The sequence below is a fragment of the Bidens hawaiensis genome, unplaced genomic scaffold, assembly GCF_021521415.1.
Source record: "Bidens hawaiensis isolate Kalapana, Puna unplaced genomic scaffold, B.hawaiensis_p1.1 tig00023995_1, whole genome shotgun sequence".
In the NCBI taxonomy this organism is placed as follows: Eukaryota; Viridiplantae; Streptophyta; class Magnoliopsida; order Asterales; family Asteraceae; genus Bidens; species Bidens hawaiensis.
This window is the reverse complement of record NW_027493774.1, coordinates 158744-173364: the sequence shown is the minus strand read 5'-3', so window position 1 is coordinate 173364 and position 14621 is coordinate 158744. Positions and strand designations below refer to the sequence as shown.

The 14621-nt window shown below is 35.3% G+C and overlaps 2 protein-coding genes and 1 pseudogene across 2 annotated transcripts; 1 reads left to right on the top strand and 2 right to left on the bottom strand.

The window, feature by feature from the left end:
- Window positions 1-2696: 2696 nt before the first annotated feature.
- On the bottom strand, window positions 2697-3453 carry LOC143568489 (homeobox-leucine zipper protein ATHB-52-like). The gene has a single exon (XM_077054640.1). The coding sequence runs from the start codon at window positions 3334-3336 to the stop codon at window positions 2773-2775; it is 564 nt and encodes a 187-aa protein (XP_076910755.1). The 5' UTR covers window positions 3337-3453; the 3' UTR covers window positions 2697-2772.
- Window positions 3454-8598: 5145 nt separating this feature from the next.
- On the top strand, window positions 8599-11652 carry LOC143568487 (protein FAR1-RELATED SEQUENCE 5-like; annotated as a pseudogene).
- A 443-nt stretch (window positions 11653-12095) lies between these two features.
- Window positions 12096-14272, bottom strand: LOC143568495 (uncharacterized). The gene is made up of 5 exons (XM_077054645.1): window positions 14133-14272; window positions 13424-14017; window positions 13148-13316; window positions 12818-13066; window positions 12096-12740 (listed from the first exon to the last, which is right to left on the bottom strand). Exons 1-4 carry the CDS (start codon window positions 14270-14272, stop codon window positions 12848-12850), a joined length of 1122 nt encoding a protein of 373 aa, XP_076910760.1. The 3' UTR covers window positions 12096-12740; window positions 12818-12847.
- Window positions 14273-14621: the final 349 nt, after the last annotated feature.

The following is a 14621-nucleotide window of genomic DNA, read 5'->3' as shown; positions in this document are numbered from 1 at the left end:
CAGGAGCAACCACCAGATTAAAACAATCATAATAATCGAAAAGGTCGATACAAGAACTTCTAGTTTCCGGTCCTAAGTTTCAAAAGCGAAAGTTTCGGACCACAAGCTCCTAGCTTCCAGACCACACGAAAAAGAAACATTTTATAGCTCTTGGGCTTCAATAAACAAGACCAAAACAGCAAAATGAGTATATGCATTGAACTATGAAGAGGCATGTTGTTGAGCCCAAAAGCATTAAACACCCATGGGGAAACATCTTGAAGAAAAATAGTTAAGTCACAAGCATTCATCATTGCAATCCGAATACTTCTGATTGGAAGGCTGATGACGTGGATACTCTTACCCACTCATAAGCCGGGGAAGCCTAGAAGCTAAGGAGAAGCAAGCACAAGCTGTTGAACCATGAAGCTCCAAGCTTCATTGCCTAAGCTTCTAGGTTGACTAGCAAAGCTCCTTGCTACAGTAAATCTCAGAAAAGTCATCTTTGATGTGACATATAGTTGAAATTGGTCATAAAGCATAAATGTCGACATGACATGACAAAAGTTGATAACAAGTTACACTAAAATGGTAATACTTGTCTTATTATGCTAAAAGAGGAGTAGACCATTTCTCTTTTAGAAGTTTAAGCTTCCCCTAAGAAGCTTCCAGATTGCTTATAAATAGAGGACTTCATCAACGGTAATATTCATTCACTCTGTGCTCATTCTCTCTACTATCTCTTCATATATTAAAGTCGATTGAACATGTATTAAACTGACTCGAACCCATTTTGGTTAGTTTTGTTTTGATCCGAGTTAAAGTTTGTGCATAAAACGATTTTCTATGATCCAAACCAAACATGATGTGGTAACCAACATGACCCAACCATCCTTTTTATCCAAAGACCAAAGTTTGTATTTTTATGACCCGGGGTAGCTGAAATTATATATATTTTCCGACAGGGGCATCCATTAAATTCATGATTTTCTAAATCAGTCTCGGTTTTTTTTTATTTGTTTGTTATCATTCTTGCAAACTTTAAATAGAATCTTGTTCATGCATTCAAGAAAGGTCTAATAGATTATGATGAGGCATACATGTAGTGTAGTATTTGAAGCAGCTGGTGGTGCCATGAGGAGCATTAAACACTTCATTTTGAACTTCAAACTTTGACTTTCTTTGTGATTTTATTTAATATTATACAAAATATTTTAATGTAACCAAATATAACTTTTAAATGCATATTTGGTTTTGTTGATGGTGTTAAATCTTTTTATACAAGGATATTATGTCAAAATAAAAATGAATATGAATTTTTTTATATAGTTGGTTTAACAATTATATTGATGAAATAATTTTAAGATATATTTTGGTTGGTTATAATAAAATTCGGTTATTCTGTATAGTTATTAAGAGCATGACTAAATGGATATGTATCATTCAGCACGAAATAGCTCAACGGGGTAAAATAGTCATTCCGCATAGTCATTCAGATGTTGAACCAAACAATACTTACTGGTTCAACACTTACTCACTCAGAGCCTCTTAATCATTCAGCACTTAATGGTTCAACATTTGTCAAATAGCCCCTTACTCTCTTATCACCTCTTGTTTGTACCAAATCACTGATTCTCACGTCAGAGTTGATCGCATGAGACCCCCTCTTGCGGTGAGACTAATTAACTGTCCGTGTTTCTTTTATCTTAGGAGGTTAGGAAGGTCTGTTAGTATCATACTCTTGGATTGTCATACCTTCATTATCACTATACTCGTTGTACAAGAAAAAAAAACAACAAAATACCAGATGTTAGAAACATAATATGTTATCTTACGTAAGAAATTGATTGTTTTACTTAATACAACGGATTAAATTATCCATATAATAAGAACTTAATATTACAATTTTAGACCGTATATTCAAATATCGTGTCTCTCTTCTTTTAAAATGGAGACTTTCTGTTTTGTGTTTATGCCATCACAATCTTCAATTTAGAAAGAGTAATTATCCTTCACTTCGACCAGACTATGTTGTCTTAACCGCAACTATGTTGGCTTCAGAGTTTAGCTTGGGCATTCCCCCGAGAAACTATACCACATACTGTTACTTAACAGTCATTGTGCTATCACAAAAGCATAACTCTCTAGTGTAACACACGGTGGGACGAAAACCAAGGTGGACTCAGGATCCGAATTAACAACGTCGCAAGGTCTAGCTCAAATCTTTCATTGCTAATATCCACCAAAGTGACATAGATGAGAATCGAACTTGGATCTCCGTTAAAACAAAAAGGAAACCTTTTCTTAATATTTTGACCCATTTTATTTATCAGAGAGATTAAGAAAAAGAACCCGAAATAATGCCATTTCCGCTTTCTTTCGGTAACATATATATATATACACACACACACAATACATATATACATGAAAATGTTAACGCACAAATGAAATTAGCGTGCTAAACGTGAGAATCAAGTAGAGTAATTATATATACAAGTAGAGTAATTATGTAATTACATCATAGAGTAATTACATAATTACTCTACTTTATACTTACGTTTAACACGTTAATTTTATTTGTATTTGATCCAAACCATATATATATATATAATAGTGTTTTAACAATAAGAACCCAAAAAATACTTTTATTATTATGATGTAGTTAAAGTAAAGAATCAAATAGCAATTCATTCTTGACCATTCAAGTAATTTTGCACAATTTGATGTTGATAGAACCAAAGACTTTTATTTGTTCCAAGGAACATACATCTTAATTACACACATACAAATTGATCAAGACATCCTACCAAAAAAATCATGACCGTTGGATTTTTGATCAAATTGATGATTATCAAAACAAACATAAAAATCTCCATGATCACCGAGCAAGCTTGAGCTTCCAACTTCATCACAAGAACTAGAAAAGGATGGTAAAGATGGATAATTCATAGTCTTAGATGACACCATCAAGTCTTTAGCCTTTTCTAACTCGCTTTTTAGCCTCTCAACCTCTCTTTCGAGCCGATTTTTATCACTTGACACACGTTCAAGCCGATGTTGAAGAGCCTTGTATTCCGTCTCTAGGCTCTGGTTCCTCCAACGGGCTCGTTTGTTTTGGTACCATATTGCAATCTGTCTAGCCGGGACACCGAGTTCTTGAGCCAAGTGACTCTTTCGAGACGAATCGAGCTTGTTATTGAAGTTGAAACTTGTTTCTAGGAGCTTCACTTGTTCATTTGTAAGCCTCTTCTTGGTGCTTTTTTGTGGGTGTTTTTTCGGTTGTGAAATATTCATTTTCTTGTTGGTGTAATTTAAGTGATAATATGACCATTCGCTTAAATAGAAATATATGATCATTGAAGATCAGAAAGTCACGACGCTACGTCTTTTTCATGCATGCAAATGGTCACATGGGTGTGCGGCCCATCTACATAGTGATGGTTGGGTCGGGTTCCATTTAGTCCTCTCACTATACCATAATGTCATTTCTGGTCCTTCTTATTGTCAATACTAGCTATTCACACCCTCTTTTCTTCTTCTTAACAGCATACATAACACCTAAACTTTATTTCTTTTAGAAAAACAAAAGTTTATATCCGGACAAAAGCAATGACGAACCACTTTATTGGGCCGTTTGTAGCTACTTCGTTCTTCACCCTGCATTGCTATGATTTGATAGTTTGTTAAGAATTGTAATTCTCGATAATTTGATTATTCACAATAACCCTTTAAATAGAGATTTACAAATAAAGGAAATACAATCATATCGTAATCTTCTAAAGAGATAAACACTTCCATAACCAATTTGTAACTAACTTGTGACTAAATATATAGGCTAATATGATTGGGGTGTTTTCGACCCTTTTTTGCCTTGTGCACGATTTTGAGGACGATTTTTGGGGCAAGGGTTAGGTCAAATGACCAATCATATCTTTCCTTTTTTTTTTTCTTTTTATTTAATCATTATAAGAGGCTTCGACTACTACTTATAAAACTGGAAAAAGAAAAAGTTTGTGTCTATGTGGCAAGGCATCTTCCGCTTCCACTACGGATGCCATATGATTTGTTTTTAAATAACCGCCAATGTGAATAAAAATATATTACTAGTTTAACGGTGTTTCTGTGTTAAGTTATTATGGTGTAGGAGGGTATAGATGGGACATAAAATAAAGACTCGGGTGAAAATGGAAATATAACCTTTGAAAGATTAGGTGACGGGTCTTTGTTCACGGTGGCATACTCAATTGTGACAGCTATTTAACCTGAAGATAGGACCCGCAGTTACAAGTCCAAAACTTACTACTTTTATTTTTCTTTATTTTATTTTAAATAAATTATTGGTCAACGTTCATTGGTTAATTATTAATAGATGATGTTTACATCGGGACAATTACAGACTAACTGCAGATAGACGGGCAACAAGCTGCGCCGCTACCCCTTTCTGAATAGCAAACCCTACCCTACTAGATACAACGTTCCCTTTAGCATGGGCGGAGTTACTGCTGACCATCTGCTGAACCCGCTTAAGGAACTGAACCGCGTCAGGGCCAAGAGCGCCAAAGGTGTCAAAAGCAAACGGTATGAACACGTGCTGATTTTCAAGGCAAGCTTTCTCGTGCTTAGCTACTTTACCTGCCTCTGCCTTGTTTATCGCATGACCCACCACAAACCCATGGCCCCGTAGCCCAACGAGGGGGGACACACCTGTCAAATCAACGCACGCGTGCTTCCCTTTTTCCCATCCAAAAACAAGAATGTCAGCGGGTCGTAGGGTTGATCTCCCATCTAAAGGGTCGGTTAAGAAGTTCACCGGGGCTTCCTTTTTTGCCGAGATCCCGGCCCGCTTAAGGACGTCGTAAAGCACATCTCGAACTAGATCATGTTGATATTTAAAGCCTGGTAATTCTTTGCAATGGACTGCATGCTCCCCAAAAGAATCCAAACAAGCCTTTCGGCATAAGGGACACGGGTCATCCACCGGGAAAAGGGGTACCATCAACCGGTATTTGAGGATGGCCCGATATTCCACTGGCGACATGACTTGTTGGCAAAATTAATTGCCTCTGCCGATTTAATTTGATCTTTGATGGCATTGCTATCAACGGGAGTGTTTTATTAATTATTAATCGTAAGTAGATGCACATTAAGGAAGCTTTAATATTAGTATTAAAGCAACGTCCTATCAAAACATGTAAGTTTCTATTTTCTTTTAATATTTACAAGAATTTTTTATTATGTTAAAAGATTGAATTGATTGTTTGATAAATATAACTAGAAATTGCGTTATTATTGTTAGGAAAACTTGATTTAAAACAGTTGTAAGAATAATCAATACTCGTGGATATTGATACAAAGTTTACAATTACTCGTGGATACATTTGATCTATATGCATGGTCATCGTTCATTCAAAGTCTAACTAGAGAGACTTCAAATAATCAATACTCATGGATACATTTACTTGATCTATATGCATGGTCATCGTTCATTCGAAGTCTAACTATAGAGACTGGCATTAGTTTTAGGTATTTATACAAAGTTTACAATTACATATTGTTATTTATGTAATGGTGATATTACGGTTAATGACTTGCTCCCAGGATGAGGATGGCACAGCCGTTCTGCCTCCAAGTCCATACCAAGACAACCCTTTAATTCAACTTTTGGTCGTCTTTACCTTGAATAGAGATCACACTACCAACTGAACTCTTGTCTTGATAGTTATCAAGATCACCTTTAGGTGGGTGTCTATCAAACTCATAACTTAACAGTCACCTAGCTGAAGACCAGTCATCAAGTTAACTGGCATCCAACACATGTAACTCAAATAAACCTAAAATTGAATATAGGTCTCGTGCTTCCTTATCAGTTATTTTAAAATGCTACTTAAAGCATTAATAAACAAGTTTAATGATTCTTGATGCCAATGATTTTTCTTAATGACAACATACCACCACTATTCAATTTAGTGACAAATAGATCTATCATCTTTATTTGTCCGACTATGAAACAATATATTGTTCATTAATTATAAGATGAACTAGACTTTGGTTGCCCAAACAGAGAACATTTATGTAGTGTTTTTTGCCCAATTCTTGTAAGAGGTTCTTCAACAATACGAGATATTTGTTTCCTTTTGCAGTCGTCACATATTTTACTTGACTGTTTGAAAAAGCAATACTCTTCTACAGAGTTTAAATATCACCCCAACGATTGTCCGCTCAATTTTAGGGTATTTACTAACATTCCAAATGAGGACAACACTTGAAATGTTGATGAGGATTTTAATTATTCCAGGATATTTGAAGAACAAAAACCTATCCTTAGTATAATATTTATTGGAAGTTAGTCATGAAACGGGTCATCAAAAAATTTTGAGGGGCTAGGTGAAAGTATTTTAGTAAGTTTATATGGTAAGTTTTTCTGAATGGTATGAAATCGAGCTAAATAAGAAAACACGGTTTCCAACCTAGAATATGTTTTGTTCTTTAAGTTAGTGTTTTAATATAAATAGATGGCTAAAGAATAACTGTAAGTGTGTCAAGAATTATAATAAAACAAGAAAAAGTCAATCGTAGTTGAGATCATATTGTGCGTTCATGTGTTTGGGTCTGATTTCCAATAATTGATATCAGAGCTTGACGAAAGAGATTTTGAGGGTCGTTTTTCAGAGACGGGGAGCCAGCCCCTTGGCGCATAAAACAAGCAACAAATAGAAGGAACTAAGTGATTGAGCACTAAGAGAAAGAAAGTAAGAAGGTAAACGAGAACACACGTTTCTCGAAGAAGGTAAATCAAGAACAAGTTTCTTGAAGTAAGAAAGAAGGTAATTAAAAAAAAATCTTGAAAGAAGATAGAAGTTAATCAAGAATGTTCATTGAACAGAAGGTTGCAAAGAACTTATCTTGAAAGTAAGTAAGAAGGTAGACAAAAACAAGTTCCTTGGAAAGAAGGTTGCCAAGTTTGTTTCTAGAAAGAAGATAGTAAGTAATCAAGAACTCGATTCTTGAAAGAAGGTAGAAAGGTGGTAAAAGTCCATTATTTAAGAATGAAATACGGTAGTCAAGAGCCAAATCTTGAATAAGAAAGGTAATTAAGAGGCAGATCTTGAAGATAGAAGGTAGAATGTAACCTGGCTCTCTGATAAGAAGAAAGAGTAAGAAACCCAATTCGGGTTATAATAAGAGCAAGAGTTTAGAAAGAAACTCGTTTCTAATTTGAGCAAGAAAGAAAGAAATAGATAAAGCGGGCAAGAAAGAAAGTAAGTAAGAAAAAATTAAAGAGAATGAAGAACACGAAAAAAGAACGAGCAAGAAAGAGGAATAATCAAATCACGTATGGTTCAATCGGAGTAAAGAGCAAAAGCATGTGACGGTTTCAGGATTAAGGAGGAATATTCGAAGTTAATCCTAACACGGGTCGTTAAGAAAGTTGAATAGGCTAAGTGAATTTATTTTATTAACTTAATATGATATGATATTTTGAATGGTCAGAAATTGGGTTAAATAAGAAAACATGGTTTCCAACATAGAATATGTTTATTTTATTGTTCTTTAAGTTAGAATTTTAGTATCAATAGATAGTTATAGATTAATGATTATAAGTGTGTCAAGAATTATAATAAAATAGAGAAATAGTGCCGATCTTTATTAAGGTCAAATTGCATTCGTATTTTTTTTGTTCTCATTTTCAAAATTAACAACATTTTTTTACTCTCATGTGGGGTGACCTAACACAAAACAGAAATGGTTAGTCACTCCAAAGACCCAACGTGTCACAGACGAGTTAACTACTAGGATTGCATGTCTTTAGGTTGGGGGTTTACACCAGTGGGTAACCCTCACTAGTTTGACGTATGAAACCCCAGAACACCCCCCACCCCATTCTTCATCTCCGTGTGACGAAAGGAAAACGAGCATCGTCACATGGCTCATGTCGTTTGGTGTGTGGGTCCAGGCCATTCAACGACTACTATTCTTTATAAAAAATCATTATATATATATATATAGAGAGAGAGAGAGAGAGGTTAAAATAAAAAGTAATGTTTTCCTAAAAAGTGTAGGAAGCATTTTCAACCATTAGATGATAAGGGTAGGATTGTAATCTTACTTTCTTTTCTTATTATGGTATTTAAATATATAATTAATTAAAAATATTATACACCCATGATTTCTTCATTATTAATCGATATGTAATTGAATGTTAATAAAAAATAACCAATTGATTTGATATTATCATGCACATTCTTCATTATCATCAAGAACTAATTATTAATCTTCAGTATTCTTTTATTTGTTATTCTCCATCTCATTTATTCATATCAATTAATCATCTTACTAGTCAATACAATATTCAACATGGAGATCTTCATGGATGAACATCAATTAGGTAAAATTCAAATATTATTTTTTTTTGAATTTTTCCTTTATGTGCTTCGCGACATGGTGTGTTATGTTCAATTGAATTTTTCTAAACCTATAACAAGTAGGTTACGTTGTTATGTAATTCGTCATTAGGGTTCAACACATCTGATCGTAATTACGATCTGATCGTAATTATGATGTTATTTTATTTCGTATATACTGTACCGGTGATAACAAATATCTTAACCGCCATTAGGGTTCGTTATTTTCATGTGATCGATATCTAAATAAGTAATAATGTTGTTCTTTGTAAACTGGTGTGTTTATTATTTGTTTACGATTTGTTTGTTGACTATGTTGTTTTTTCTATTTTGTTTCTTCATTGTATTCTCATCAGCCGTCAACTAGGGTTCAGAAGTTTGATTATAGTGTGTTTTTGCGTGTTATTTTTATTATAGTGTGTTTTAGGTGTTAATTTTTTAGTGTGTATTGTGCTGTTTTTTCGATTATAGTGTCTGAAGGCTGTTATTGTATTATGCATTAATGAATTTTTTTAGTGTGTTTTGCTTGTTTTTTCTATTATAATGTCTGTTGGCTATTTTTTAATTTTGCGTAAATAAGTGTGTTATTGCTTGTTATTTTTAATTTTTAAGTTGATAGTTTTTTGTATTTACTTCACAGATCCACCAACTTACCAAGAGCTTGGGATTCAACACATCTCTCCCAATTCCGGCACTAAGACGTACACGCCAATTGTGTCTGCATCAATGATACCCAATGAAGGTATGCGTTTTGATTCTGTAGACGCTGCAGAGCAATTCTATAAAAGATATGCTTTAGCGGGCGGGTTTTCTATAAGGAAAGGCACACAATCGGTCATTAATAACGTTGTTCGTCTCAAGTATTTTGTTTGTATCAAGGAAGGGTCAAGAACTGTTAAGGAAGTTGACACGCTTAGTCAAGATTATAAAAGGAAAAAAGAGCGTACGTGACCTTCTCAAAGAACCGGTTGTAATGCACAACTCCGCTTGGTTTTAAATGATAAAGGCAAATATAGGGTCAAATTTTTTGGTGAGGCACACAATCATCCTTTTGTTAACGAAAATGAGATGCATTTTCTAAGAGCTTCTAGGGAGCTTACATTTACACACAAAAAGGTGATAGATGATTTGGCTAATATCAACATTGGTCCGGTGAAGGCTTTTAACATTATGCGGACCCTGTATGGTGGCTTCGATAAAGTTGGCGCAACAAAGTCTGATTGCAAAAACTACAAAAGAAAGATTAACTTGTATATTGGCAACTACGATGCTGAGATGGTTGTTCAACGTCTTATGGCGAAAAAAGACTTTTGTCCTAATTTTTCATGTGACTATATTACCAGCAAAGAAGGCACATTGAAGGGTTTATTTTGGGCTGACGAGTGTGCAAAGAAAAATTTCTATGTCTTCGGGAACGTTGTCTCATTTGATGCTACATATCGTCATAATAAGTACACAACTTTTAATTCCATATTATACATTTTTTTCTTTTCAATTATACAAACAAAAGTTGTGTGTATTTATTTCGTTTTATATTCATTTATAGGTATAACATGGTTTTTGTTCCATTTACTGGAATCGACAACCATAATAGGAATGTTACTCTTGGCGCGGCTCTACTTGGAGATCAAACAGCTGAAACTTATTCATGGTTATTGAGGTGTTTTAAGAGTGCTTTTGGTTACGAACCCCCTGTGGTTGTAACTAACCAAGACCCCGCCATGAAGCGTGCAATTGAAGACGTTTTCCCAAATTCTAGACACCGTTTGTGCATGTGGCATATCATGGATAAACTATATGGGAATGTACAAACTCCATTTTAATTGTCTTCCACCTTTTTATTTATAACAATAATGATTATATTGTTTCTAATTCTCTGAAAAAACATACATTCCCAGGTCGGTGCCAATCTATGCAACACTACCGACTTTAAGACTCGGCTTTGTGATATTGTATGGACTGATTCTATAACACCCGAATTGTTTGAGAAGGAGTGGGATTCCATAATGACCGATTTTCAGTTAAACGACCATGCCTGGCTGAAAGATATTTTCCAGATTAGAGATTCGTGGATTCCAGCATACTATCATGAAGTAAACATGTCTGGTCTAATGCGTACGTCATCAAGATCAGAGAGCGAGAACTACTTTTTTGGGAAATTTTGCAACGCAACTTGCACTTTGGCCGAGTTCTTGGCACATTTTGAAACTGCATTGGAACATCAAAGGCATGAACATCAGAAGAACGATCATGATTGTCGTTACACAAGTTCAAAAATTGAAAGTAACTACACTCTTGAAAATCAAGCTCTTGAAATATATACAAGAACCATATTTTTTGATGTCCAAATGGAAATTCAGCAAGCTCTTCACAACTGCACTTCCCAAAGCTACGAACAGGTTGGTGATTTTTTAAAGTTTAGTATTCGAGACTTTGAGCATCTACCAGCTTCTTTTCACGAGGTAAATATCATACGGGCTTACATTTTTTTTTGATATTTATTGTTTTATATATATAAATAGTTTACTAATCATCATAGGTAATGATTCGCTCGGAAGACGTGACTGTGTATTGCAGCTGCAAGCGGTTCGAGCAATTTGGCTTGCTATGTCGCCACATTTTTAAGGTTCTCCACATTGGAGATATCAAGGTTTTCCCAAGGCAGTACATTAACCGTAGGTGGACCAAAGATGCCGTTTCTAATAGCCCGATGCGTTCTGTTGGTTTTGATGAGCCTAACGTAGACAAAACTACCGATGTATATCGTGTTGTTCGGGATATTAATATCGTGAATGATCATATTATAAATAAACTGGTTACTGACATGGAAAAATTAAACCAGTTCCGTGACTACGTCAATGATTACAAAGAAAAAGTTGACGAGATTACGTTTGACGCCCCTAGACCTAGCAGAAGAGACCGCTTTGAAGAACTCATGGGCGTCCCTTAACCTGATCAGATCAGCATACGTGCTCCAATTGGTGTTAGGAATAAAGGTTGCGGGCTTCCAATTCGGTACAGGTCTTTACGAGAGCAAACAATAAGTCAACGTAAACTGGATAACCCTCAATGGACGTGCAATATATGTAAGCAACCAGGTCACGATGCCCGTAATCATCATAAGTATGCTATAACCGGTGACACTTCAGCGGCTGCTACCTCCTCCCAAGTTGATGAGATGGAACATTAAGGTTCATTGTGGTTTTTAAACTTTGTTTGGTTTGTTTTTTATTAGCACATTATAACTTTTTTCCAATTTTCATTTAAGAAACAATGGTTGATGAGTGTGTTTTTTATTTTATGGATGCTCTATTTATTGATATGTGCCTGATCTTATTGTTCAGCATTAGAAAACATTTACGTCGTTTTATGATTTGGTAATAAGTTATGTTTTTATTTGTTATTAATTTCCATTCATATTTATATTTTATACACTAAACACATCGATGTTCGAATTCATTACCTACAAACAGTTTGGTTCCTTAATATTACTCTTACTTTCTAATCAACACATACAACATATAGTGTTAAAATTCTGATTAAGGTGCTATGCATATTCGAATTCCTTACCTTCAAACACTTTGGTCCGTTAATATTACACTTACTTTCTTATCAACTTATAGGTTAAAATTCGAATTAACGTGTTATAAACCGAAACAGACTCGTCATTAACTAATACACGGATTTACATAATAAGTTAACTACAACACACAAAAACTAATTATACTACACACTCCTCATGTATTAAACCATCATCACAAATTCTTAACATGTTGCAATCCATAAACATTACAACCCAAAACAACTTCTAATAAAAACAAGAGTCTAACTTTAAAATCCAAAACAAGTTGTACTACCATTCAAACTTTTCAAATCCAAAACACAAAACCAAAAGTCTTACTTTCAAATCCACATAAAGAAAATACTTGTACCATAATATCAATATAGCTTCAAGCGTTCAATTATTCTTGCCGGCGCTGTCTTTTCCAGTCCCATCTTCGCATCAGCAGACAAACTATCATACTCAATCATAACTTGCACGAACTCCTCCTTTGTCAAGTTGATTTCGCTCAGCAACATCTTGGCGACATACTTCCTTCGAAGATCGTTTAGCTCCGCCTTTTGTTTCCCTATAACTTTTCCACGAGTGCCAACCTCATCTGAGAGCCCACAATCAGGAAACCATTCCTTTGTCACACAACCCTTAAAGGTCTCCATGTGTCTCATCATAAACACTCCACAATCGACATGGTTGCTTTTACTAGCCCATGGTATATCCACCCTCGTCAGTGTTGATGTGTTGACCTTTGACGCATCGGGGTGATCTACCCACGCTAGGTAACCAGCAATTGTTTCTCTCTATGACAAATGTTATTAACAGCAGTTGACATAAGAATTTAAATAATAATGATTGAACAACAAAAAAACACACATACCATCTTCTCGGGCCAGCTCTTATACATAAACTACAACGACCCCCTGGTCCCCATATTATCAATAACAAAAGTCTGAGGTGTCTTCAGGTTGAACGCCATTAAATAGAAGTGCTTTGTGTTTATAATTGGTATCAACACAACATCCACGCCTACAATGCTTCTTAGTCTTTGTATTTCCAGATGCTTCTCTATTTTTTCCTTAAAAAATCCGATTCTTGTTGGTAGGTCATTTTCATACTGGTCCGGTAGCTATGTCATTTATCAACACATATTAATCATTATTCATGACCAACAAAACAACACTACTAAATCAAAAAATACTAATCATACCAGCATCACGGCCGAGCAGAAAAGCCTATGAACTGTGTTAAACTTTGAACGTATAGCTTCTTCGTGGTTTAACACACTTGCCCACGCCGACGTTACCGACACGTGCACCCATGTGTCTGTCCGTAAAGTTTCCATTATCACCTTTCGTATGCTAACCCCACCTCCCGTGCTAAATACAATGTCCTTGAATTAATGAAAATAAATAGACGTTACATATAAAGTTCATAATACCCAATACCTATTCATAATTAATAACACATAAACACTAAAACTTACCAATGGTTCCCGTAAGCCGCGAACACAAACCCAGCCACCTTCGACTCTTGCTTTGTTAGCGTAGCTTTCAACGACACCGCACGTTTCGCATGCGGTGAGCAATAAACTTCGGAAAGGAACTTAAATATCTGAGATCTTTTAGGTGTGTTTACCTCCCAGTCTGGTTCAGCAACTCGCTTCCCTTTAGCTATAACAGCTAACGTCTCACGATCATCTTTTTTAACTCCAGATTCAAGATTGAAATCGGGCACAATAAAACTAACTTTTTTCTTTTGGGGCGTAGACTTTATTGAACCGGATTCATATTTTGCGCACAACCTTTCCATGCTTTCCCAAGTTCTTTGTGTCATCACTATTGAAGATGCTTCACCGTTCCCATCTCCTTCATTATTCCCAGTCTCATCCTCCCGCTTACCTGTGTATCTAGCTAGGTTTTTCTTCCACTGATCCTCCAACTCTTTAATTAAAAGGCTACCAGAACACTCATCATGTGCTTCATCAAACTCCCGACATATATCTCCGTATACGTTATCGAATATAGCATCAATTCCGTCAGCCGTTCTGCTCTCTCCTATTTCCAAAAACACCCCAACACTTTAATATTTAAAATCACAACTTACATATAAAATAAACATATAAACTTTAATACTATCTTACCTTTTCATTAGTTTGTGTCGGCATATTTATCATCTCTTCACCTTTATCAAACCCCTCCTGGTGTTGCTCAGATTCAACAACAGCAACTTTATCATCCGTAAAATGTTGTTTTATTTGAACATCAGCCTCCTTATCACCATCCTCTTGTTGATCCGATTCAACAGACTTCTTAGTGTGTTTTCTGATCACCATTATGGCTAACTCCTTTTTCATAAACTTAGCCACCTTTTTACCCCCATCAACATCCCCCACATATTTATCTTGATTTGTTATCTTTTTAACGACCTTACCCGCTGATTTTTCAATTGTGACCTTACCCAGCCGTTTCTCCTCCAACATGTCTTGTAAAACTGTTAGGTCGTCGTCCACGAAAACCTTAACGGCCAAGAACTTCTTGCCATTTTCCACGACACAATTAAACTGACTATTCGCGTACGCATACTACAAACAAAATCAAACACCATTTTCAAAAAACAACAACAGCTAACAGTTTAAAAAAAGACAGGTAACAGTTGGGTTAATAATACTTTGAGATACCCTT

Coding starts and splice junctions, on each gene's coding strand:
- LOC143568495 (XM_077054645.1), bottom strand. CDS start 14,272: ATGGTGATCAGAAAACACACTAAGAAGTCTGTTGAATCGGATCAACAA. Junction 14,018..14,132: donor TCTGAGCAACACCAGGAGGG/GTTTGATAAAGG, acceptor TAAATATTAAAG/TGTTGGGGTGTTTTTGGAAA. Junction 13,067..13,147: donor TCTGCTCGGCCGTGATGCTG/GTATGATTAGTA, acceptor TAAATGACATAG/CTACCGGACCAGTATGAAAA.
- LOC143568489 (XM_077054640.1), bottom strand. CDS start 3,336: ATGATCATATATTTCTATTTAAGCGAATGGTCATATTATCACTTAAAT.